This window comes from Carcharhinus amblyrhynchos, chromosome 8, assembly GCF_965287045.1.
Source record: "Carcharhinus amblyrhynchos chromosome 8, sCarAmb.v2.hapA, whole genome shotgun sequence".
NCBI classification, from domain to species: domain Eukaryota; kingdom Metazoa; phylum Chordata; class Chondrichthyes; order Carcharhiniformes; family Carcharhinidae; genus Carcharhinus; species Carcharhinus amblyrhynchos.
In genome coordinates this window covers 125817911-125844177 of record NC_137331.1, presented here as the reverse complement: position 1 = coordinate 125844177, position 26267 = coordinate 125817911, and the positions used below count along the sequence as shown (strand labels likewise).

General features: G+C 46.5%; 1 protein-coding gene across 2 annotated transcripts in view; it reads left to right on the top strand.

The window, feature by feature from the left end:
- The window catches only part of abcb8 (ATP-binding cassette, sub-family B (MDR/TAP), member 8), a 78933-nt gene extending 54940 nt beyond the window's left edge, over positions 1 to 23993 (top strand). The window contains exons 8-16 of one of the 2 annotated variants that reach the window (XM_080194790.1): positions 688 to 785; positions 4554 to 4659; positions 7716 to 7749; positions 9731 to 9867; positions 17946 to 18040; positions 18541 to 18674; positions 18928 to 19075; positions 20156 to 20406; positions 21584 to 23993. In XM_080194790.1, the coding sequence (XP_080050916.1) occupies positions 688 to 785; positions 4554 to 4659; positions 7716 to 7749; positions 9731 to 9867; positions 17946 to 18040; positions 18541 to 18674; positions 18928 to 19075; positions 20156 to 20406; positions 21584 to 21670 (1090 nt within the window). In that variant the 3' untranslated portion in view covers positions 21671 to 23993. The other variant, XM_080194788.1, reaches the window with a different exon arrangement.
- Positions 23994 to 26267: the final 2274 nt, after the last annotated feature.

The window sequence follows — 26267 nt, the reverse complement described above, 5'->3', positions numbered from 1 at the left end:
TAAAGGGACTCACCAACCCCCTATACAATTGCAACAACACTTCTCTCCCGCAAACTACTTCCATTAGTATTTTATAACTCATGCTATTCCTAGTTTTCAGCAAATTTCCACTGATTCTACCCCTTAATCTTCAGAGGCTTTTCTCACTGATTACCTTATGTCATCCTTTACCATGAGGACTATCCCACTTCCTTTGCCATTCTGTCCATCTTTCCAAAATATTATGATTGTTTTGTTTTTTATTTGTTCATTCTCGGGATGTGAGCATTCTGATAGAGCTGGCATTAATTGCCCATCCCGAAATGCTCCTGATTGAGCCATCTACACAGTGTAAATGGCTTCCTAGGCTATTTCAGAAAGGAGTTACAAGTCAATCAATTTGACATGGGTCTGGTATCACATGTAGACCAGATCAGGTAAGGCCTGCAACTCCCTTCCCTACAGGACAATAATGACAGATGGTTATTTCTGATAATCCGGTAGTTTTATGTATACTATTATTGAGACCAGCTTTGTATTCCAGATTTACTAAATTAAATGAATTTAAATTCCCCAGCTGCCATGGTGTATTCAAGTCAGTCATCCCTATCTCAGGATTACTAGTCTAGTAACATAACCATGTATTATCTTTGAGAATACTTTGATTTGTAGCTGATGTTCAGACTGCTGATGTTTTTGTGTTGGGAGGTATTTCTCAAAGCAGGTGGATAAATCCAGCAACATGAGCCAGTTCTTGGGATTTGGAATCGGCATATTCCAGGGATTATCCAACTTCACATTGAACTGTAAGTAACTGTGGCATTTTATTCACTGTTAAATCCCCCCTTAGTAAGTAGTGCTCCTATTTCTTATGTTCTTACGTAACACCACGTTGAAGTCCAACAATTTTGTTTGGTAGCAGAGGCCACTAGCTTTCGGAGCCCTGCCCCTTCATGAGGTGAATGGGAGTTCTATTCACAAACAGGGCATAAAAAGACACAAACTCAATGTGAATAGAACTCTCACTCACCTGATGAAGGGGCAGCACTCCAAAAGCTAGTGCTTACGCTACCAAATAAACCTGTTGGATTTTAATGTGGTGTTGTGAGACTTCTTACTGTGTTTATCCCAGTCCAATGCCGGCATCTCCAAATCAAATCCTCCCCTTAACAGCTGGATTGAAAGAATGAGCCAGAAGGAGAGAGACAGGGCAGTGAGTGATAGAAGAACATATTGAAAGAGAGATGGAGTGCCTGAGAGAGAGAAGGAGAGGTGACTGAGAGAATTGGGAGTGGACATAGAGGACAGGATTTTCCATGCCCGCACTGTGTGTTTCAAGGCGGCAGAGTTGGCCTGCCATTGGCTGGCGCCAGGATCTTCTGGTTTTGCCATTGTTAAAGGAGGTTTGTCTTGAATGCACTGTTGTGAAATCAGCGTTCGTAAAATTATAAATACCTGTAAAATGCTAAGAGTTGTAAAATTGTCTGTTTATAAGATAGCTCAGTTTATAAAATGGTTCTGTTTTTTCTGTGTGCTGAAGAACTGTAGGTTCACCCAGTACCCAGAGTGAAACTTTGTATTGAGAGTTAAAAACAACATGGTTGCTTTGGTAACAGGCTTTATATGTTTCTACATTTGTAATGAGGCCACAGAAGTTAAATGTGCACGTTTTGCTAATGAATTGCTGAATTATTAAAAGAAAAAATAAAGACTTGCATTTATATCATGCTTTTCACACCCACAGACATCTCAAAGCACTTTACAACCAATGAAATACATTTGATGTGTAATCATGTAACGTAGAAAACATGACAGTCAATATGTGCACACAGCACATTCCCACAAACAGAAATGTGATAAGGACCAAATATCTGTTTTTCTGTGTTGTTGATTGTGAGTTTAGTATTGGTCAGGACTTCATGCCCTTTGCAATCTTGCAGAATCCATGCACCACGTCTTCTTTACGTGTTATGAACTGCACACCTTTTTTAGTTATCTCAAAAATCTTTTATTGATGTTTTGCTTGCACTTCAGTCCCACGCTCCTGAATTACGGACACCTGGTACAGAGGCAGGTGGGGAAGGTAGAGGAACCTCTTCGTCAACCTGCTCCTGGGCCTGGCAAAACCTGCCATTAACAAGTCCAAGCAGTGGGCGATTGAGGGGGTGGTCTGACCCGACTGCCCCTTTACTGCAGCTAAATTCGTGGTCGAGTGTCCCTGGAAAGGGAACACGGTCAATGCCTTCCATGCCCACTGAGCACTACAGGGGCTGGGGTTTATTATCGACCCCATTAGTCACATTTTAGTTTGATATTTTAAGTTTCCTTTCTACTTTGCCTTTTGTTTCGGGCGGTTCCCCTTTTTTTATGAGCTGCCCCTTTTCATTTGCCCCTCAGTTAATTTAATTTAGTTTGTTTGGTTGACCAATAAGATCGGTAATGATTGCCTGCCCAATCAGGGAGCCTCACCTGTATATAAATATGGGAGCACCAGATCTGCTGGCACTCCAGAATCTGAGTTTGTACCTGAAGCTCACTAGGAGTGGAATTGAGTTAGTGAATAAAGGGAATCTGCTGAAGGGACAACGGCCTCTGAGGAGTTATTTCAAGGACATTGGCGATAACTGACCTGCTTTTCTCCAAATTGTGCCCTGGGCTCCTTTGTGTCTATTCCAGCAGGCAGATGGAGTTTCAGTCTGATGTCTATTCCAGCAGGCAGATGGAGTTTCAGTCTGATGTCTGTTCCAGTGGGCAGATGAAGTTTCAGTCTGATGTCTATTCCAGCAGGCAGATGGAGTTTCAGTCTGATGTCTATTCCAGCAGGCAGATGGAGTTTCAGTCTGATGTCTGTTCCAGTGGGCAGATGAAGTTTCAGTCTGATGTCTATTCCAGCAGGCAGATGGAGTTTCAGTCTGATGTCTATTCCAGCAGGCAGATGGAGTTTCAGTCTGATGTCTGTTCCAGCAGGCAGATGGAGTTTCAGTCTGATATCTATTCCAGCAGGCAGATAGAGTTTCAGTCTGATGTCTATTCCAGCAGGCAGATGGAGTTTCAGTCTGATGTCTATTCCAGCAGGCAGATGGAGTTTCACTCTGATGTCTATTCCAGCAGGCAGATGGAGTTTCACTCTGATGTCTATTCCAGCAGGCAGATGGAGTTTCACTCTGATGTCTATTCCAGCAGGCAGATGGAGTTTCAGTCTGATGTCTGTTCCAGCAGGCAGATGAAGTTTCAGTCTGATGTCTATTCCAGCAGGCAGATGAAGTTTCAGTCTGATGTCTATTCCAGCAGGCAGATGAAGTTTCAGTCTGATGTCTATTCCAGCAGGCAGATGGAGTTTCAGTCTGATGTCTATTCCAGCAGGCAGATGGAGTTTCAGTCTGATGTCTGTTCCAGCAGGCAGATGGAGTTTCAGTCTGATGTCTATTCCAGCAGGCAGATGGAGTTTCAGTCTGATGTCTATTCCAGCAGGCAGATGGAGTTTCAGTCTGATGTCTATTCCAGCAGGCAGATGGAGTTTCAGTCTGATGTCTGTTCCAGCAGGCAGATGAAGTTTCAGTCTGATGTCTATTCCAGCAGGCAGATGGAGTTTCAGTCTGATGTCTATTCCAGCAGGCAGATGGAGTTTCAGTCTGATGTCTATTCCAGCAGGCAGATGGAGTTTCAGTCTGATGTCTGTTCCAGCAGGCAGATGGAGTTTCAGTCTGATGTCTATTCCAGCAGGCAGATGGAGTTTCAGTCTGATGTCTGTTCCAGCAGGCAGATGGAGTTTCAGTCTGATGTCTGTTCTAGCAGGCAGATGGAGTTTCAGTCTGATGTCTGTTCCAGCAGGCAGATGGAGTTTCAGTCTGATGTCTGTTCTAGCAGGCAGATGGAGTTTCAGTCTGATGTCTGTTCTAGCAGGCAGATGGAGTTTCAGTCTGATGTCTGTTCCAGCAGGCAGATGGAGTTTCAGTCTGATGTCTGTTCCAGCAGGCAGATGGAGTTTCAGTCTGATGTCTGTTCCAGCAGGCAGATGGAGTTTCAGTCTGATGTCTCATCCAAAGGATGTAAAGTATTGCACTGATTGTTTCCCTTGGTTTTTGTGTTCAAACCCTGGAATGAAACTCTTACCTAGAACTGGACTCAGAGTTCGAGGCCCCATTAATTGCATTATCGCTGACATTCTACTGTGCACAGTGACACGACCTCAGTAATCATCAGAGAAACTAACAAAGTTTAGCTATTTATTTATTTATTAGTGTCACAAGTCAGCTTAGTTGACAGGACATTACGAGAAAAGATCAAACGATAAGATGTTGCCAAAGGAGATAATAGTTGAATTTAGAAAGGGTAAAAGGCCAGGCCTGGATAGATTCCATCTGCAGGCATTCAAATCAACTATAGAAGACATCACACAGAGGCGACACGGAAAGTGCTGTTTATACACAACCACCCTGGAGAGAGAAACAGCTAATGTTTCAGTTCGTGACGTTTCATGTTAGAGGCACTGGAGTTGTAAGTTGTTGGTATTTGTTTTGCAAATGCAGCTTTATTGATAACAGTGACATGATAAATACTCCTCTCTCCTACAGGTATAGTTCTGAGCACCATTTGTGTGAGCGGATTGTTGATGGCAAATGAACAGCTTCGTGCTGGTGATATGATGTCCTTCCTGGTGGCCACACAGACTGTGCAGAGGTCAGTTGGTTAGGAGACAATGTACCGGGATGGCAGGCTGTATTGGTAAATGCTGTTCACCAAGTGAATGCCACCAACAACAGACTATAACCTCGGGGTATTCTTGTTGCAGATGCAGGTTTATTGATCATGAATCATGAAAGGTTAGTATACCAGTCAGCAAGAAAGCTGGTAGAATGCTTTTGCTTATTGTGAGGGGAATTGAATATAAAATTAGGGAGGTTATTCTTCACTTATACAGGGCATTGCTGCAATGCTCCGGATTTGGGACTGAGTGCCCGTACCGGGGGAAAACCGGAGTGTTTCCCACGGGCTCTAGTACTGTCAATGGGATTGTCCACTTGATGGATACAAATTTACACATTGGGCAAATGATGCCAGCCCGCCCAGCAGTTCAACGATGGGAGTGCTGTTTTAAAAGGGTACCCCAATCTCCTTGGAAACAGGCCCCCACTCTCCCCAAAAACACTCAGCAAACAGGGGCATCCACCCCCCCCCATACTCAAATAACGGGTAATCCCCTCCCTCACCAGGCAGGCATAAGGGTGACCTGACCCGACACCCCCTCAGAACCCCTTTCAGGCCCCATGCCCAGGCAATGCCAATAGTGGTGCACTTCCCCCTGGCACTGACACCCTGGTAGCTTGGACACCGAGGGTGATCAAGATGATAAGTCCAATGCCCTCTGCCACTGCCAGGCTACAAAGGAAGAGGGTCCTGGGGTTGGGTGGGCTTGGGCTGGGGACGAGGTTGATTTCAGCATCGTCCCTTGGGTTGGGGCTCCTGTGGCTGGGCTACCACTTCTAGCCCTGGCAGACCTGAAGATTACCCCTGGCACGGTGATTTCCAGTAAATCTCTGCTCAACACCTTCATTCTTGTTTGTCATCTGTGAAAACTTTGAAGTGGCCTGGTCACTTTAAGCTCATGGTCACCTGGTAGGCTTTTAAATCAGAGCAGCACTCCATTCTGCATCAGGCAATTCTCTTTTTCTCAAAAGCTGCAGATGCAAGTACACCCCGCTGAAGTCCTCTTCCACTGACAGGGAGAGGGAATTCGGTTCACTCAGCCTCGTTGTTTTAATCCTGCTTTTATTTCAAGTCTCCGAGCCTTTATAGAAAGCTCAAAGTCTTTGAAAGCCTTGGAAGCCTGGTTTCCTTCAGTTTCAGTCCAGTCATTTTACCAAACCTTTGATTGACAGTTTAGTGGTTTTTACTTAGCATTACAAGTAAGAGGGGAGAGATACAAAAGTGTCCAGAAGGACAATTTTTTCACACTGAGAGTGGTGAGCGTCTAGAACAAGCTGCCAGAGGTAGTAGTAAAGGCAGGTATAATGTTGTCTTCTAAAAAGCATTTAGACAGTTACATGGGTAAGATGGGTATAGAGGGATATGGGCCAAATGTGGGCAATTGGGACTAGCTTCAGGGTTTTAAAAAGAAGGACGGCATTGACAAGTTGGGCCAAAGGGCCTGTTTCCAAGCTGTAAACCTCTATGACTCCAAGAGTCTACCTTCAGCTGTGTTTATTTACCTTTGCCTCCTAAGCTTGATTGACAGTTGTGGTTTCTTCAAAGGGAATGAGTGCTTTAACTTCCTCTTTATCAAAGCACTTATTCCCTTTGAAGAAATCACAGTTGTCAGTCAGGCTTAGATGTCTCACATGGAAGGAAAGCTACAGTTTGCTAGTTTACATTAATATTCTGTTCTTCCTTTGTTTATTAGCTTCTTGGCCGTCCTTTGCTGTATTCTAAAATCCTCAGGTTTACTGCTATTTCTGGCCACATTCTAGACATGTTCTTTTAATTTTATGCAAATCCTTAACTTCCTTTGTTAGGCACGGTTGAACAATGTGATTGCATTGGAGACAGTGCAGAAAAAATTCATGGTTCCAGGATGAGTTATGAAGATAGTTCGCAGAAGGTGGAACTTTTTCCTTGGAGGAAAGAAGGCTGAGAGGAGACTTGCTGAGGTTTTCAAAATAATGTGTGGCCTGCACAGGATCGAGAAGAAGAGGGAACAGATTTAAAGTAACTGACAAAAGAAGCAAAAAACAAGGGGAAACATTTGCAGGAAAGGGCACAAACTGAAAATGCTGGAAAATCTCACCGGGTCTGACAGTAGCTGTGGAGAGAGAGATTGGAGCCAACATTTCAAGGCAGAATGGAATAGAATCATAGAATTCCTACAGTGCAGAGGAGACCATTCAGTCCATTGAATACGCACTGATTCTCCAACAGAGCATCCTGCCCAGGCTCTATCTCATGTCCCCACTTACTTACCACACTAATCTGCCCAACTTGCACATCTTTGGACACTAAGGAGCAATTTAGCATGGTTAATCCACCTAACCTTCATACATTTGGGCTATGAGGAAACTGGAGCATCCGGAGAAAACCCATGTGCTGACAAGGGGAGAACATGCAGACTCTACATAGTCACCCGAGGCCATAGTTAAACCCGGGTCCCTGGTGCTGTAAGGAACCACTGTGTCACTGTGCTGCCCCAATTCCCTATCCAAAGATGCTGTCAGACCTGCTGAGATTTTCCAGCATTTTCTGTTTTTGTTTCAGATTCCAGCATCTGCAGTTTTATATTTGCTGGGAGTGGTTAGGGTCCAGAATGTACTGCTTGTGAGTGTGGTCAATGCAGGTTCAGTTGAGGCATTCAAAGGGTTATGTGAAAGGAAGAATCCAGGGTTAGGGAGTGAAAATGAGTGATTGGCACCAGGCTGAGTTGCTCATTGAAAAGGCCAGTGCAGGTATGATGGACCGAATGGCCTCTTTCTTCATTGTAACAATCCTTTAATTCTGAGATATTTACAGAAAACCAGCTGGTTCTAGTATCGTTCTCTGCCTAAAGGTGACAGGAAGTGATAAGCAGAGCTGTGGTCCCGTCACTGCTCTGTGGAAATATCAAAGAGAATTGTCTGCACCACACAGATCCACTAACTGTTGCGTGCTGGTGTTGGTATATCCAACATACTGGGAGAGTGTCTGCACTGATATCTGTATATTTAGCTGACGTGCTTAAATACCTATTTCTTTCTCCATTGATGCAGGTCTTTGGCAAATATTTCCACCACCTTCGGACAGGTGAGTCCTTTTATGCACAATGGCCACCTGCCAAATAAACTGATTCCACCAACTCCCCATTGTCAATACAACCAGGTTCATAACATCCTCTCCCAATACTCCAGCATCTTTACCCCTGCAGTGCCACCCGCCCACCCCCACCCCAGCGAGTGCCACCCTCCCACTCCCTACCCCTGCCAGTACCACCTTCCCCCTGCCCCACCCTCCCAGCACCACCCTCCCACTCCCCAGCTCTGCCAGCGCCACCCTCCCACTTCCCCACCCTGCCAGTGCGACTCTCCCACTCCCCACCCTCCCACACACCACCCCTGCCAACACCACCTTCCCCCTGCCCCACCCTCCCAGCGCCACCCTCCCACTCCCCAGCTCTGCCAGCACCACCTTCCCACACCCCCGTCCTCCCAGCACCATCCCCCCACCCCTGCCAGCTTCACCCCTTGCCCCCTCTTTCCACCACACCTCCATCCTGCACTAATACCTCCCGATGTGGAGATGCCGGTGTTGGACTGGGGTAAGCACAGTTAGAAGTCTGACCTAATGTTGTTAGACTTCCTACTGCTAATACCTTCCTCCCAGACTGCACCACCTGTGTGTCTCTGAATATGCCCTGGTGTGAGTGTTTGTGTGAGTTTGGTTTGTGTGTGTGACATGTGAACTGACAGTGAACACCCTGACGGTGAACAGTCTGACGATGAACACCGTGAAGGTGAACAGTCTGACGATGAACACCGTGAAGGTGAGCACCCTGACGGTGAGCACCCTGACGGTGAACACCCTGACGGTGAGCACCCTGACGGTGAGCACCCTGACGGTGAGCACCCTGACGGTGAGCACCCTGACGGTGAACAGTCTGACGGTGAACACCCTGACGATGAACAGTCTGACGGTGAGCACCCTGACGGTGAGCACCCTGACGGTGAACACCCTGACGGTGAGCACCCTGACGGTGAGCACCCTGACGGCGAGCACCCTGACGGCGAGCACCCTGACGGCGAGCACCCTGACGGTGAGCACCCTGACGGTGAACAGTCTGACGGTGAACACCCTGACGGCGAGCACCCTGACGGCGAGCACCCTGACGGCGAGCACCCTGACGGCGAGCACCCTGACGGCGAGCACCCTGACGGTGAACAGTCTGACGGTGAACACCCTGACGGCGAGCACCCTGACGGCGAACACCCTGACGGCGAGCACCCTGACGGTGAACACCCTGACGGTGAGCACCCTGACGGTGAACAGTCTGACGGCGAGCACCCTGACGGCGAACACCCTGACGGTGAGCACCCTGACGGTGAACAGTCTGACGGTGAACAGTCTGACGGTGAACAGTCTGACGGCGAACACCCTGACGGCGAACACCCTGACGGCGAGCACCCTGACGGCGAGCACCCTGACGGCGAGCACCCTGACGGTGAGCACCCTGACGGTGAGCACCCTGACGGTGAACAGTCTGACGGTGAACACCCTGACGGTGAGCACCCTGACGGTGAACAGTCTGACGGTGAACACCCTGACGGCGAGCACCCTGACGGTGAGCACCCTGACGGTGAACAGTCTGACGGTGAGCACCCTGACGGTGAGCACCCTGACGGTGAGCACCCTGACGGTGAGCACCCTGACGGTGAACACCCTGACGGTGAGCACCCTGACGGCGAGCACCCTGACGGCGAGCACCCTGACGGTGAACAGTCTGACGGTGAGCACCCTGACGGTGAGCACCCTGACGGTGAGCACCCTGACGGCGAACACCCTGACGGCGAACACCCTGACGGTGAACACCCTGACGGTGAGCACCCTGACGGCGAACACCCTGACGGCGAGCACCCTGACGGTGAGCACCCTGACGGTGAGCACCCTGACGGTGAGCACCCTGACGGCGAACACCCTGACGGCGAGCACCCTGACGGCGAATACCTTGACGGTGAACAGCCTGACGGTGAACAGCCTGACAGTGAACACCGTATCTCTCTTTGTTCACCAGGTTATCCGCGGGCTGACTGCTGGAAGCCGAGTGTTTGAGTTCATGATGCTGAGACCGACAATCCCAGTAAAAGGGGGCTTCCAGATCCCAACGCACGCCCTGGCCGGACTTGTGCAGTTCGACAAAATTATGTTCAGGTCTGTAAGAAGCAGGTGAATCCAATGTGCATTGTGGTGAGACAGTGTGTCTCTGGGCTGGGGGTGGGCCATAGGAGCAGCCTTACACCCTCACTCCAACTACAAAGCAAATCCTTGCCTCACATGGTTAATTTGTTTGTGGAAAGTAAGGTGTTATGTGGAACAGTCTGCCTGAGGCTCAGAAATGCTGCTCAGCACTACCTGCTCAGCACTGTTGGGAAGGTGGGTAGGGTTGTTAGTGATTGGGAAATAGGGAGTTAGAATTTGGCATTTGTACAATGCTCAAGGGTGGTGAGGGAAGCATTGTGTGGTCCTGTTAAAAGCTGGTGCTTTTTCTGTGCTTAGAAATTTAAACTGCAAGTACACAGAGAACCCAGACTGAAACATTGGTATCGAATGGCCAAGCAGCAGCTTTTACCAAGACAACAGGCTTTTTTTGAATTTAGCCAATCAATTTGAATTAAGCACTTAGATACCAAAAACTTATTAAATTTAAATCTGATGGTTTTGACAACCTGGGACCAATCCTATTGATGGAAATTTTGATATGCCATCACAGGTATTAAAGAAGGGGGCAGTGGGACAAAGAGGGTAGAACAACTGTCACCTGCCAGAGATAACAACTCTCAGCTCTCTCGATCATTGCTGGCCCTTATAGCTTCACCTATTTCTTAGAGAAAGAATCATCTAGATAACAATGGTACCAAAGAAGAAAGAAGTTCCAGATAGACAATAGAAGGCCCAGAATATTCCGGATGACACAAAACCTGGTTGTAATTTAGAGTGTGACTAAATTCTATTTTTGTTAATGATTGGGAATTGTATTTATTGGAATAGCATTCCATTAGAATCTTGTGTATTCAGGAATAGTTAATAGAAGGGATTTATTTGGTTTGTTAATAGTTTAGTTAATTTGCTCAATGTTAGATAAATATATTGTTATGTGTTGATTTTATAGAGAGTGTCAGGAATTTATTTCATATTTAACCACTAGGAGTTGCTGAAGAGCATGTCACACCACTTCACACACACTTCTTTGGGTGTTTCAATGTTATTTCACAGCGGGGAGTGGGGGCAATCAACCTCCTCTTTATACCACCTTACCTGAAGCCAAGCTATCACAGGTGCACTGTGGAGGTTCAGAAGCAATATCCAGGTGAACACGAAACTGCTGAAACAGTAATGTCAGGTTCTAATTAGAGAGTGACAGTTAACACAAGACAGTGCTGTGTGGGTAGACAGTCAGTGTGGACATTCTGCGCAGAGTAAACCTTCCTCAACACTGTCCCCCATCAAACACTCCCAGGACAGGTACAGCACGGGGTTAGATACAGAGTAAAGCTCCCTCTAAACTGTCCCCATCAAACACTCCCAGAACAGGTACAGCATGGGTTAGATACAGAGTAAAGCTCCCTCTACACTGTCCCCCATCAAACACTCCCAGGACAGGTTCAGCACGGGGTTAGATACAGAGTAAAGCTTCCTCTACACTGTCCCCATCAAACACTCCCAGGACAGATACAGCACGGGGTTAGATACAGAGTAAAGCTCCCTCTGCACTGTCCCCCATCAAACACTCCGAGGATAGGTACAGCACTGGGTTAGATACAGAGTAAAGCTCCCTCTACACTGTCCCCCATCAAACACTCCCAGGACAGGTACAGCACGGGGTTAGATACAGAGTAAAGCTCCCTCTGCACTGTCCCCCATCAAACACTCCGAGGATAGGTACAGCACTGGGTTAGATACAGAGTAAAGCTCCCTCTACACTGTCCCCCATCAAACACTCCCAGGACAGGTACAGCACGGGGTTAGATACAGAGTAAAGCTCCCTCTGCACTGTCCCCCATCAAACACTCCGAGGATAGGTACAGCACAGGGTTAGATACAGAGTAAAGCTCCCTCTACACTGTCCCCATCAAACACTCCCAGGACAGGGACAGCACGGGGTTAGATACAGAGTAAAGCTCCCTTGACACTGTCCCCATCAAACACTCCCAGGACAGGTACAGCACGGGGTTAGATACAGAGTAAAGCTCCCTCTACACTGTCCCCATCAAACACTCCCAGGACAGGTACAGCACGGGGTTAGATACAGAGTAAAGCTCCCTCTACACTGTCCCCATCAAACACTCCCAGGACAGGTTCAGCACAGGGTTAGATACAGAGTAAAGCTCCCTCTACACTGTCCACAGGGTTAGATACAGAGTAAAGCTCCCTCTACACTGTCCCCATCAAACACTCCCAGGACAGGTACAGCACGGGGTTAGATGCAGAGTAAAGCTCCCTCTACACTGTCCCCATCAAACACTCCCAGGACAGGTACAGCACGGGGTTAGATACAGAGTAAAGCTCCCTCTACACTCTCCCCCATCAAACACTCTGAGGATAGGTACAGCACAGGGTTAGATACAGAGTAAAGCTCCCTCTAAACTGTCCCCATCAAACACTCCCAGAACAGGTACAGCATGGGTTAGATACAGAGTAAAGCTCCCTCTACACTGTCCCCCATCAAACACTCCCAGGACAGGTACAGCATGGGGTTAGATACAGAGTAAAGCTCCCTCTGCACTGTCCCCCATCAAACACTCCGAGGATAGGTACAGCACAGGGTTAGATACAGAGTAAAGCTCCCTCTACACTGTCCCCCATCAAACACTCCCAGGACAGGTACAGCACGGGGTTAGATACAGAGTAAAGCTCCCTTGACACTGTCCCCATCAAACACTCCCAGGACAGGTACAGCACGGGGTTAGATACAGAGTAAAGCTCCCTCTACACTGTCCCCATCAAACACTCCCAGGACAGGTACAGCATGGGGTTAGATACAGAGTAAAGCTCCCTCTACACTGTCCCCATCAAACACTCCCAGGACAGGTTCAGCACAGGGTTAGATACAGAGTAAAGCTCCCTCGGGTTAGATACAGAGTAAAGCTCCCTCTACACTGTCCCCCATCAAACACTCCCAGGACAGGTACAGCACGGGGTTAGATACAGAGTAAAGCTCCCTCTACACTGTCCCCATCAAACACTCCCAGGACAGGTCCAGCATGGGGTTAGATACAGAGTAAAGCTCCCTCTACACTGTCCCCATCAAACACTCCCAGGACAGGTACAGCACGGGGTTAGATACAGAGTAAAGCTCCCTCTACACTGTCCCCATCAAACACTCCCAGGACAGATACAGCACGAGGTTAGATACAGAGTAAAGCTCCCTCTACACTGTCCCCATCAAACACTCCCAGGACAGATACAGCATGGGGTTAGATACAGAGTAAAGCTCCATCAAGGTTCTGAGTGTGGCCCACAAGACATTTTGTTGACCATTGTACATGAGCTGGGTTGCCACATTCCACTGATTTGTGTAGTTTTGTTTCTCTCTTGGTACGACAGAAGCGATACACACATAAAGGTGAGTGAAGTGAAGTACATGCTGATTGCTCACAACACTGAGTGTGAGAGCTGTGCGTTCCCTGAGTCCAAAAATGTAAATAGTTCCTTGGTTTTTACTGTTTGAATTTCTCTTAATATATAAACAGTGAAGCATTTTCTATAACTTATTATAATTATTCAGCGTGTATTAAATATATTTAATCTTATTCATGGGGTTGCAGTTAGAGAACAATCCTGATACAATCTTGCAGCCACTGAGATGAAGGAGGGCCACTCATGCGACCCACTCACTAGCCCAGATTACCCATCACTGCTCCACACTGTCCCCATCAAACACTCCCAGGGCAACTGCTCCAAACTCCAGTGCTCTGCCATCAATCCCCCATCTCTCCCTGTGATATTTTTCATTCCAAAGTTAACCATTTGAAGCCCTGATCTCTGTCAGATTACTATTTTGTTCCACATTTATGGCAGTTTAAGTAAAGATGTAAAGAAGTAAATACATTGAAAGTAGTTCAGAGAAGGTTTAACAGACTAATATCTGGAATGGGCAGGTTAGGGGCGGCACGGTGGCACAGTGGTTAGCACTGTTACCTCACAACACCAGGGACCCATGTTCAATTCCCGGCTTGGGTCACTGTCTGTGTGGAGTTTGCACGTTCTCCCCATGTCTGCATGGGTTTCCTCTGGGTGCTCCAGTTTCTTCCCACAGTCCAAAGATGTGCAGGTTAGGTGGATTGACCATACTAAATTCTCCTTCAGTGTGCCTGAATTGGTGCTGGACTATGGCGACTGGGGGATTTTCACAATAATATCGTTAATGTAAACATAGATTTAGAACATAGAACATAGAACACTACAACACAAACAGGCCCTTCGGCCCACAAGTTGCGCCGATCACATCCATACCGACCAATCCATAGAACTATCTGTAACCCCCAATCCCATTAAATTCCATATACTCATCCAGAAATCTTTTAAAAGACCCCAGCGAGTTCACCTGTACCACCATCGATGGCAGCCGATTCCACTCACTCACCGTCCTCTGAGTGAAAAACTTTCCCCTAACATCTCCTCTGTACTTGCTTCCCAGCACCTTAAACCTGTGTCCTCTCGTAGCGACCATTTCAGCCCTGGGAAATAGCCTCCGAGGATCCACCCTATCTATTCCTCTCAACATTTTATAAACCTCTATCAGGTCACCTCTCAACCTTCGTCTCTCCAGGGAGAAGAGACCTAGCTCCCTCAACCTATCTTCATAAGGCATGCCTCCCAATCCAGTCAACATCCTTGTAAATCTCCTCTGCACCCTCTCAATAGCTTCCGCATCCTTCCTGTAGTGAGGCGACCAGAACTGCGCACAGTACTGCAAGTGGGGTCTGACAAGGGTCTTATAAAGTTGCAGCATTACCTCCCGACTCCTAAACTCAATCCCTCGATTAATGAAGGCCAGTACACCATATGCCTTCTTGACCACATCCTCCACCTGCAAGGCTGATTTAAGAGTCCGATGGACCCGGACCCCAAGATCCTTCTGCTCTTCAACACAGCTCAGACTCCTACCCTTGATATTGTACTCCTGCATCCTGTTGGTCCTGCCAAAATGGACCACTACACATTTATCCGTGTTGAAGTCCATCTGCCACTTCTCCGCCTAGTCTTGCATCCTATCTATGTCACGCTGCAACTTCTGACATCCCTCCAGACTATCCACAACACCACCAACCTTCGTATCGTCGGCGAACTTACTAACCCATCCCTCCACTTCCTCATCCAGGTCATTTATGAAAATGACAAACAGCAAGGGTCCTAGAACAGATCCCTGGGGCACTCCACTGGTGACCGACCTCCATGCAGAACAAGACCCATCCACAACCACTCTCTGCCTTCTGCAGGCAAGCCAGTTCTGGATCCACAAGGCCAAAGCCCCTTGGATCCCATGCCCTCTCACCTTCTCAAGAAGTCTTGCATGGGGGACCTTATCAAACACCTTGCTGAAGTCCATGTAAACCACGTCCACCGCTCTTCCTTCATCAATGTGTTCAGTCACATTTTCAAAGAACTCAACTAGGCTCGTAAGGAATGACCTGCCCTTGACAAAACCATGCTGACTATTCCTGATCATTCTAAACTTCTCTAAATGCTCATAAATCTTGTCCCTCAGAATCCTCTCCATCAACTTACCAACCACTGAGGTCAGACTCACAGGTCGGTAATTTCCCGGACTATCCCTGTTCCCTTTCTTGAAAATAGGAACCACATCTGCAATCCTCCAATCCTCCGGAACTTCTCCCGTCTCCATCGACGATGCAAAGATCATCGCCAGGGGCTCTGCAATCACTTCCCTCACCTCCCACAGTAACCTGGGGTACTTCCCATCCGGTCCCGGCGACTTGTCTATCTTGATAGAATTTAACAGTTCCAACACATCCTCTTTCTTAATATCCACATACTCAATCTTTTCAGGCTGCCGCAAACCTGTAGTACAACCTCCCAGATCACTTTCCACCGTGAATACCGAGGCAAAGTACTCCTTAAGCACCTCTGCCATTTCTTCCGGTTCCACACAGACTTTTGCCCCTTCACCTTTTATAGGTCCTATCCCTTCTCTTCTCATCCTTTTACTCTTCGCATATTTGTAGAACGCCTTGGGATTCTCCTTAATCTTACCCGCCAAGGCCTTCTCATGTCCCCTTCTGGCTCTCCTAATTTCCTTTTTAAGCTCCTTTCTACAAGCCTTATACCCCTCTAGATCCTTAACATCTCCTAGCTCTCTGAACCCTTTATACACCTTTCTTTTCTTCCTGACTAGGTTCATCACAACCTTCGTGCACCACGGCTCCCGCGACCTACCAAAACCTCCTTGTCTCACCGGAACGCTGTTGTGCAGAGCTCCAGTCAAACATACCTTGAAAATCCGCCACCTTCCTTCAGTACTTTCCCCCAAGAACGCCTCCTTCCAGTTTACTCGTCCAATTGTCTGCCTGATGTCTTCATATTTCCCCTTACTCCAGACAAATACCTTCTTAGCCTGCCTGATCCTATCTCTTTCCAATGCTATTGTGAAGGAGATAGAATTATGATCTCCACCCCCAAGATGCTCTCCCACCGAGAGATCCGTCACCTGTCCTGGTTCATTAGCCAGCACCAGGTCAAGTACAGCCTCTCCTCTCGTAGGCTTATCCACGTACTGTGTCAGGAACCCTCCTGAACACACCTAACAAACTCCTCCCCATCCAAACCCCTTACCCTTGGGATATTCCAATCGATGTTTGGGAAATTGAAGTCTCCCATCACGACAACTCTGTTATTACTACATCTCTCTAGGATCTGTTTCCCTATCTGCACCTCAACTTCCCTGTCACTATTGGGCGGCCTAAAGAAAACACCCAGCAAAACACCAGATTTGTGACAAGTAAACTTTAACTTTTCTCGCATGAGGAAAGATTGGACAAGATAGGCTTGTATTGATTGGAGTTTTGAAGAGTAAGAAGCTGTTTGATTTAAATAGAACATAGAACATTACAGCGCAGAACAGGCCCTTCGGCCCACGATGTTGCGCCGACCAATTAAGAAAAAGCAATGACCCTCTAACCTAAACCAATCCCTTTCCATCCATAAACCTATCCACGGATCTCTTAAATGCCCCCAAACTAGGCGCATTTACAACTGCAGCAGGCAGGGCATTCCAATCCCTCACCACCCTCTGGGTAAAGAACCTACCTCTGACATCCGTCCTATAACTACCACCCCTTAATTTAAAGCTATGTCCCCTCGTGCTAGCTTTCTCCATCCGAGGAAAAAGGCTATCACTGTCCACCCTATCCAAACCTCTAATCATCTTGTATGTTTCAATAAGGTCTCCTCTTAGCCACCTTCTTTCCAACGAAAACAACCCCAAATCCCTCAGTTTCTCCTCATAGGACCTTCCCTCCATACCAGGCAACATCCTGGTAAACCTCCTCTGCACCCTCTCCAATGCCTCCACATCCTTCCTATAATGTGGGGACCAGAACTGTACACAATACTCCAAGTGTGGCCGCACCAGAGTTTTGTACAGTTGCAACATGACGTTGCGGCTCCTAAATTCAATCCCCCTACCAATAAATGCCAAGACACCGTATGCCTTCCTAACAACCTTATCGACTTGATTTCCAACTTTCAGGGATCTATGCACATATACACCTAGATCCCTCTGTTCGTCAACACTATTCAGAGTCCTACCGTTAGCCCTATACTCTACACATCTGTTATTCCTGCCAAATATACAAGGCCCTGAGGAGTCTTGACAGTCTGGATATAGAGAGGATGTTTCCTCTTTTGGGAGAATCAGGAACTCAGAGTCACTGTTTAAAAATAAGGGGTTGTCCATTTGAAATGAAGGTGAGGCAAAGTTTTCTTTCTCTCAGAGGGTCGTGTATCTTTGGAACTCCTCCTGCAAAGGCAGCGGAATTAGAGTCTTTGAACATTTTTCAAACAGAGCCGGATAGATTCTTGGTAAGCAAGTGGATGAGAGGTTATTGGCGATGGGTGGGATGCCAGCTTGAGGTTACTCCCAGATCAGCCATGGGACTCAATCCCAAATTTGTTACATCAGAGGTAAGAGTGCTTTCCACTCAGTTATGAACAATATTTACATGGCCCTTTTGTAAAATAAATCCAACCATTTATCTTTCTTTCTTTAGCTACCCCTCCAGACCTGGTCATGTGGTGCTGCACGACTTCAGTCTCACACTACCAGCCTCTAAAATGGTGGCAGTCGTAGGACAATCTGGGACAGGTGAGTACAGTTTGACCTGTCTCTGATATCAGTGTGTGTGCGATAGTTTGATGGGTGTCTCATTGTGATATATATAGGACAGTAGGGGCCAGTTGAAGGAGAAGAGTTACATGAAGATTTAAAAAGTCAGACAGGAAAAGACTGGCTGGTTGGCCTGCCCTGTATAATCGTGATATTTTATATTTATCACAGCTATGTAATATGAATTTGGAGCAGGACTAACCCGCCCAAGGCTGCTCCACCATCAATAAGGTCTTGAACTCCTCACTGAGGTGAAGGAATGGATAAAAAGCAGTCTAGGCCAATAAGATGTGGGAAGTTTCCTTGAAATACTCTCCGGCAATTGAAACTAGACCAGGAGGTTAAATTGGCTCATTTGGCATAATAATGAGATAGGAATGGGTGTATCTCTTCTCTGAATGTGTACAGTGATCATGTGGAGGAGGATGGGAGATTTGCTTTTAAACTGTTTCCTGACTTGTGACTAAAATGATTTGAAGGCAAGTCGACAATAGCATCCCTGCTGGAAAGGTTCTATGACCCAGACAGCGGAGTTATCACCTTAGATGGATACGACATCAGGACCTTGGATCCACAATGGCTGCGCAGTCACGTTATTGGATACATCAGCCAGGTCAGAACTTCCCCATTACTCCCTGTATTCCTTCTCCTCTCCTCTTCTCTCATCTTTACACTTCCCTCTCTGATGTAACTCTCTGCTCTTCCCATCAGCTTCTCCTCTCTATCTGTTCCCTGGGTGATGTGTTTGTAGCGGAGTTTCTGTACCTGTATCTCCTGCTGCAGTTAATGTTCGGAGTCCCACTCCAAGGTGGGACCACTGTTCATGTTTGCCATGATGCCCCCTCAGTCATGTCTGTCAGTTGCAGGAACCTGTGCTTTTTGGTACTACCGTCAAGGAGAATATTCGATTTGGAAAGCCAGATGCCTCAGATGAGGAGATTTACGAGGCAGCCCGACAGGCCAATGCAGATGGCTTCATCCAGTCCTTTCCAAATGGATACATGACCATTGTGGGTATGTTTGGTGATGCATCTTAAACATGCTGTGGATTGTTCACCCACATAAAAAACAAAAGCAAAGAATACACCTCAAATCATCAAACACACAAAGAGAATACACTTCCTGTAGTAACTTGAGACCACAGGCAATTGAATACATTGTTTAAAAAGTGATCTTTATATAAATCAGGAACAAAGTTTAACAATAACTCAGCAGAACAGTAATAACTATGAGTAATAACTGACAGTAATACCTCCATCTGAGCAGCTCAATCAAACAGATCACCACCATCTTCTCAAGGACAATTAGAGATCGGCAATAAATGCTGACCTAGACAGTGATGGCCACATCCCATAAATGAACACACACACACACAAATGGAACATACCTCAAACCACTCAATATTCTGCCTCCCATGTAATCAAGCAACATTATATAAGAGTTTCATTGCTGGTAAAATGCCAGGTACATCGACCGTACATCTTAGTGATTGGCTGATTGAATCAAGCAGACTGAATTCTGTGATAGGCTGTGTACAGACCACACTCGGCCAATCCAAGCTTGCAAAGCCCAAAACAAAAGATGTGATTTCACATTGGGCAGCACTTTCTGAATAACCTTGACTGTGCTATTAGATATACTAACTGACAACTTAATATAATCAGTTGAGTTTGTGGATCTTTTACTATAGCTAGAGATGATTTACATTCATACACAGTGACTCATTCTCTGCAAAGAAAAGGAATATGATAAAGTCTTGTCCTTAATGAATTATGCTACAGTGCTTGGGACCCTAAAGTGCCATGTTGGCTTTCACCTTGGCAATATCTCAGCTAATTATAGTCAACTTGCCAACCAATCAGCACCCCTTTCTCATTTGGTATAAAACATTGTGATCAGATGAAATTTGGTGTTCTTGTATTTGTCCTGATAAGTGCAAGAAAAACACCTCAAATCATCACACACACAGGACACACTACTCAAAGCATCAACATTGACAGTTTAATGGTGATGGAAAGAAGAGGGAATTACAGAATCATCATTAAATGGAGAAATTGGTAAATGTAATTATTAATGGCCTCATTTTCTGGCTAGGTGAGCGGGGAGTGGCTCTATCTGGGGGACAGAAGCAGCGAATCGCCATTGCCCGTGCTCTGATTAAAAATCCCTGCATCCTGATCCTGGATGAAGCCACAAGTGCGCTGGATGCGGAATCGGAGAGAATAGTTCAGGATGCACTAGACCATATACAGAAAGGACGTACAGTGCTGGTCATTGCACACAGGTTGAGTACAATCAAGTCAGCCGATGTCATCTGTGTCCTCGCTAATGGCCATGTGAAGGAAGTAAGTGAAGTCTGTTCTCACTGTCAGTCTGTTACTAGTCACATATTAGCACAGGAACTTGACAAACCCATTCCTGGCAAACTGGGTATATTACAGCGAGGGGTTTGAGCCCTGTGGAGACTACAATTGGCCATCCCACTGAGAATACAAAACCAGAGAAGGGCATTGAGGTGAATGGTGTCAATGTGGAGAGGATGGTGATGGGGAGGCGATAGCCCAGTGGAATTATTGCTAGATTATTAATCCAGAAACTCAGCTCATGTTCTGGGGGCCAGGATTCAAATCCAGCCATGGCGGATAGTGCAATTTGAATTCAATAAAAAAAAACCTGGAATTAAGAATTGAGGCTGTATCCAGCTACATATAGCACCTAGGACTTTTTGTGACCTCTAACTTCATCTGCTGACACAGTTTGTACACTCAGTTTCTTCCCACCACACTCTCATTATTATTTTTCTGATTGCTACCTTGCTCTCACATCTATCCCCCTCTATCACATCTCCCTTCACTGCCCAAATTACACAACTCACCAGAAACACTGGTCTCAGTGTGGTGACATGGATATAAGATTAATTGTAACACTAAGCAATTCATTATACTGGACGTGGACACATGATGAAACCAGGAAGATTTAAGATAAAGAGTTAGAGAGACAGTTTCTCATGAGATTGTGAGGCTGTGGAATTTACTCTTGGGGGGATCGGGGTGGGATTTTACGGCCTCACTCATCCAGAAACCATAAAATGCCACCCAAGGTCAAGGGACATTTCCATTATCCGCCCCTTGCCTGCTCCGAATCCTGTGGTGGGTGAAGTGGTAAAATTCAACCTTGGAGTCAGTGATTGAAGCACAGACCATGTCAACATTTAGCAGCAGGGAAGATGAGAAGGGTTAGGGAGAGGAGGGTGAAGGGTTTCAGGAACAGGGGATTAGGATAGTGCTCAATTGGAGGAGGAACACTACCCACACTGATGGGGTTTGCTCCATGTTTATAAGCTGGATGTTATTCCAAACCAGGATTTGCTGGCTGTTGCATTTGCTGAATCGAGGGCCGTGACTGCTCTTCAATTGGTTGATTGCATTAGAGATGCTCTGGGTCTTGGCAAGGGGTGGTGCAGCAATGTCAAATACAGCTCTCTCCGTGGCCCTTTATGATGAACACCTCTTGTTGTCACAGGTGGGGACGCACGCTGAGCTGCTGACAAGAGGAGGACTGTATGCAGAACTGGTCCGCAGGCAAACCAGTGAGGAGTTCATTGAGTGAAGAAGCAGGAGAGAAAGGCACAGAGAACAAGCAGTTTGGACTCCAGGCGTCTGTGCTTCTTGGAATACCTCCATTCGAACAGAAGATGGAAAGAATCAGCTGAGAGAGAAAGAGGCTTGGGGTCCAATGATTTATCCACCACACATAGCAGTTCTGACAGCAAAGCATTTGGCACTGAGATTTAATTATAGTGGAATGGGTGTGGAGAGAGAGAGATTCCCTTACACTGTCCACTGGAACTGTAAAAGTTGTACAATTCTAGATCCTGTAGCTGTGCAATGGAGGTGTTCCTGCAGAGAACTTGGTGCACTGTAAAACACTTAGATGGGGACAGGTCTGTCACTGTATAACCCACAGCTAGATGGCTTGCAGAGCTGGTCACTGTCTTCCCCTAATGATGACTTATCTGCATGCTGAGAGATTGTTGAGTTGTGTCAGACCTGCTCTTCCAATGTTCAACTTTCTCTGTAAATTATATTCGCATCTACGAAGCGTGCATTGTATTTTTGTGACTATACTGGAATACAGAATCAAATGTGTACACGTGTACAGATTCCATTCACTCATATGTACATGTTTCGGAGAAACTGTTTGTATTGGGAGGAGGTTTACAATCTAGAGGACAAGTATTGAAGTTAAATGATGAAGTTAAATGATTTGAGTATAGCACGGGTAACTATGATCAGGATTGTCTGTTTCAGGCCCCACAGGCAGGACTGATTGAGCACAATGGTCTGTTCCTCCCTTCTAACTGCCATTGAAATCCCTTCCCAGGACAATGGGAGTAGAACCGAGGAACGCAGGTTCAGACCAGTGAAAGATGTCTTAGCTTCATGTGCAATAAGATAGAGGAATAAAGGGAAAACCCCGGAGTCCTGTCACCGATATACATACAGATACTGCAGGGAAATGGCTTCTCCCTGGATACATGGATGAAGAGAAACTGAATTGCTTTCCTCATTATAGAATCTCTACAGTGCAGAAGGAGGCCATTTGGCCCCTTGAGCCTGCACCAACAACAATCCCAACAAGGCCCTATTCCCATGACCCCATGCATTTACCCTAGCTAGTCCCCCTGACACTAAGGGCAATTTACCATGGCCAATCCACCTAACCCACACCACCTTAGACTGTGGAGGAAACCAGAGCAGCCAAAGGTAATGTTTTTTCTCTTTTAATTCACAGGTTTTATGTCGGTCCACCTTGTTGTCCAACGAGGGGCATACACGTGATGGGTCATACTTGGGCTGCTCTTGAATGTTCGAGATTGGCCTAGTGCTTCATGTCATTAGTGTACGCTTAAACTGGACCAGATACTGGGCAACACGACAGCTCAGTGACTATCACTGTTTGCTGTGCAGACACATGGATTTGGGCCGGTGTCTGTGGGAGTTTGCGCATTCTCCCTGTGCTTGCGTGGGTTTTCTCCGGGTGCTCCGGTTTCCTCCCACACCCCAAAATGTGCAATTAGGCTGAATGGGAGTAATAAATTGTCCCTAAATTAGTTTCCCTCAATGTGGAATGCCATAAAACAATAGATAAGGGTCATGGATGGAGGGGGGGACTGGTAATGTTAAAATTGCGGCGCGGGCTCGTTGGGCCGAAGGGCCTGTTTCCTGGGCTGTTTTTGTTCCTTGTTCAAAGGAAACCCATGCAAACATGGGGAGAACGTGCAAACTCCACACAGACAGTGACCCGCGGTCGGGAATCGAACCCGGGTCTCTGGCACTGTGAGGCAGCAGTGTTAACCACTGTGCTGCCCCATGGTTATTGTGACAGAAGTCTCTCCCCTCAGAACGCACCCCATATAAGAACATAAGAAATAGGAGCAGGAGTAGGCCATCCAGCCCTTCGAGCCTGCCCCGCCATTCAATAAGATCATGGCTGATCTTCAGCTGGTATCAGCTGGTGTATCCCAGTACAGTGGTAGGTTCTGAGAGTTTAAATTCACCTCTTTCTGTTTCGTCAGCACCTTTTAGATTGTGGCTGGTTTTCTCATTCACATGTTTGAAACTGGTTAGGAAAACTTCTCCTGAGATCTTCAGCAACACAACATCAATCAGGAGAACAGCTCATTTACATATATATATATATATGTGTGTGTTTATCCTATTCCTTTGTTCCTCATTACATAGAAACTTGGAAAATAGCAGCAGGAGGAAGATCTTCAGCCTTTTGAGCTCGCTCTGCAATTCATTATGATCATGGCTGATCATCCAACTCTACAAGTCTAATTTGTGCTTGAATGCATCTTTCATGTTAACCTCCTTGTGGAAGCAAGTTCCACATTCTCACCACTCCTGAGTAAAGAGGTTTCTCACAACTTCCTGATTGGATTTATTAGTGACTGCTGTAATTTCATGGTATCAGTGTGCCCAGCATCCAGTGTGTGGCTGGGAGTGTCTGCTTCCTTTATTGCTCCTTATATAACAGCAATGTGAAAAGGAGAGCCAGAAGTCTCACCCTGCTAGTACACAGCCTCTCCATCCTCGGGAGATCTGCTGTGCCTCCTCATGGTGACACACTAAGACAGGGCACCTTGCTGCCTCAGGTTAAGGATTCAGAAGAAGCTTGGAGGAGGCAAACTCCCAGATATGTAGTGTGTCCATCCACCCACCCACCCACCCGGATGGGGCTGAATGGCTCCATTGCCTCCAGGAGAGTTGAGACAGGTTGAGAGAGTAAACCCTGAGACAGTCTGGAGTGGGTTCCAAGGGCAGACTGGTGTGGGAGAGGGATGTGGCAAGGGGAGGGTCAGGCTGGGGAGCAGTGAGCAGAAGTCTCGACGACAGAAGGAGCGAGCGGGAGATTCAGGGAGGGAAGCAGCAGGCAGGAGAGTTAGGGAGAGAGAGGCAGGAAGGTGGAGGCAGGAAATGCTGGGCAAGAGGTAAGTTGAAAAAATTAATAAGTCATTAAGCGCTAGTAAGAGGATTGTTATGCCAGTTAATCCACTGACCTAGTCATCCTGCTACAGCTGCTGTCAGTGTTGTAGAATTAGTAAAGGAAGATTCATCCCAAAGGCATTTGGCACATTGAAAACACAAGGACATTTGGAAGTTTGTGAACATTTTTGGACTCCTAGCTCGGATCTCCAAATGATAATCCAAAGGTTTTTTTTGATATTGTCTCGTGGGACATTTTAAATAGTGTGTTCAGGCAAATACTCCCTCTCCCTGATTCACTTCTGAGGTACAGCTCACTTTAAAAACAGTGAACCAGTTTATTACTGCACAATTGGGAGATTTTAAATTCTGGTGTTGATACTGGTACTGCAGGAACTCAGCATGCTTTCAAAACTAACACTCCTGTAACATCTGTATGAGCTTCACTGTCTCTGCTGGAGGGAGAGAGCAATGTCACAAGGGTATGTAAAGTTTGGGACCATGCACAGCAACAATGGGAACTAACAACTGCAACAACTATTGAGGCATCTCCCTGCTTGGCATCCAGGCACTGTGCCTTTCATTCTGATTTATTAATTTGTCTTATCTGCCTGTTTGTACACTCTGTGCATTCCTAACACACTTTGATAATTATTTCTCTTGTTGCTACTTTGTTGTCTTCCCTTCTCTTTCCCTCAGGAGGAGGTGGGGGGGGGGGGGGGGCGGAGTGCTGTTGCTGGACGAGTAATCCAGAGATCCAAGGTAATGCATTGGAGACCACAGCAGATTGTGGAATTCAAACTCAATAAAACATTTGGAATCAAAAGTCTCATGATGACTGTGAAACCACTGTTGTTAAAAACCTGACTCATGTCCTTTAGAGGAGGAAACCTGCTGTCCTTACCTGATCCAGACCCACAGAAATGGGCAAGGACACAATTTTCATAAGTCCAGTGAAATGGCCTAACAAGCCGCTCTGTTGCATTCAATCACTAATTCCCCCTCAAACAGCATTGTGGGTGTACCAACACCTCAAGAGACTACAACGGTTCAAGAAGGCAGCTCACAACTGCCTTTTCAAGGACAATGAGTCATTTTTTAGCCAGCGATGCACATATCACGTAGCATTCAGGATTGTGCTTTTCACTCTGTTTTATTAATTCGTAAATAAAATAATCTTGTTCATCTCATCCTCCTTCACCACACTATTCAGTTTAAGCCCTCTGTACCGTCCTAGTTATACAACATGCCAGAATGCTGGTTCCTACCATTTACCTTGTATTATGATCACGACTGATCATCAAATTCAATATCCTGATCCCTCCTTCCCCCCATATCCCTAGATCCCTTTTAGCCCCAAGAGCGAAATCTAATTTCTTCCTGAAATCTCTCAACTTTTGGTCTTAACTACTTTCAATGGGAGTGAATTCCACACATTCACCACCTTCTGGGTGAAGAAATTTCTCCTCACCTCCGTTCTAAAAGGTTTACCCCTTACCCTCAAATTATGACCCCCTAGTTCTGGATTCAAAATTTCTTTCTGAATTTGCCCTGTCTAACCCTGTTAGAATTTTATAAGTTTCTATGGGATCCCCTCTCACTCTTCTAAACTCCAGTGAATACAATCCTAACCGACTTAGTCTCTCCTCATCTGACAGACCTGCCGTCCCAGGAATCAGCCTGGCAAACCTTTGCTGTGCTCCCTCTAGAGCAAG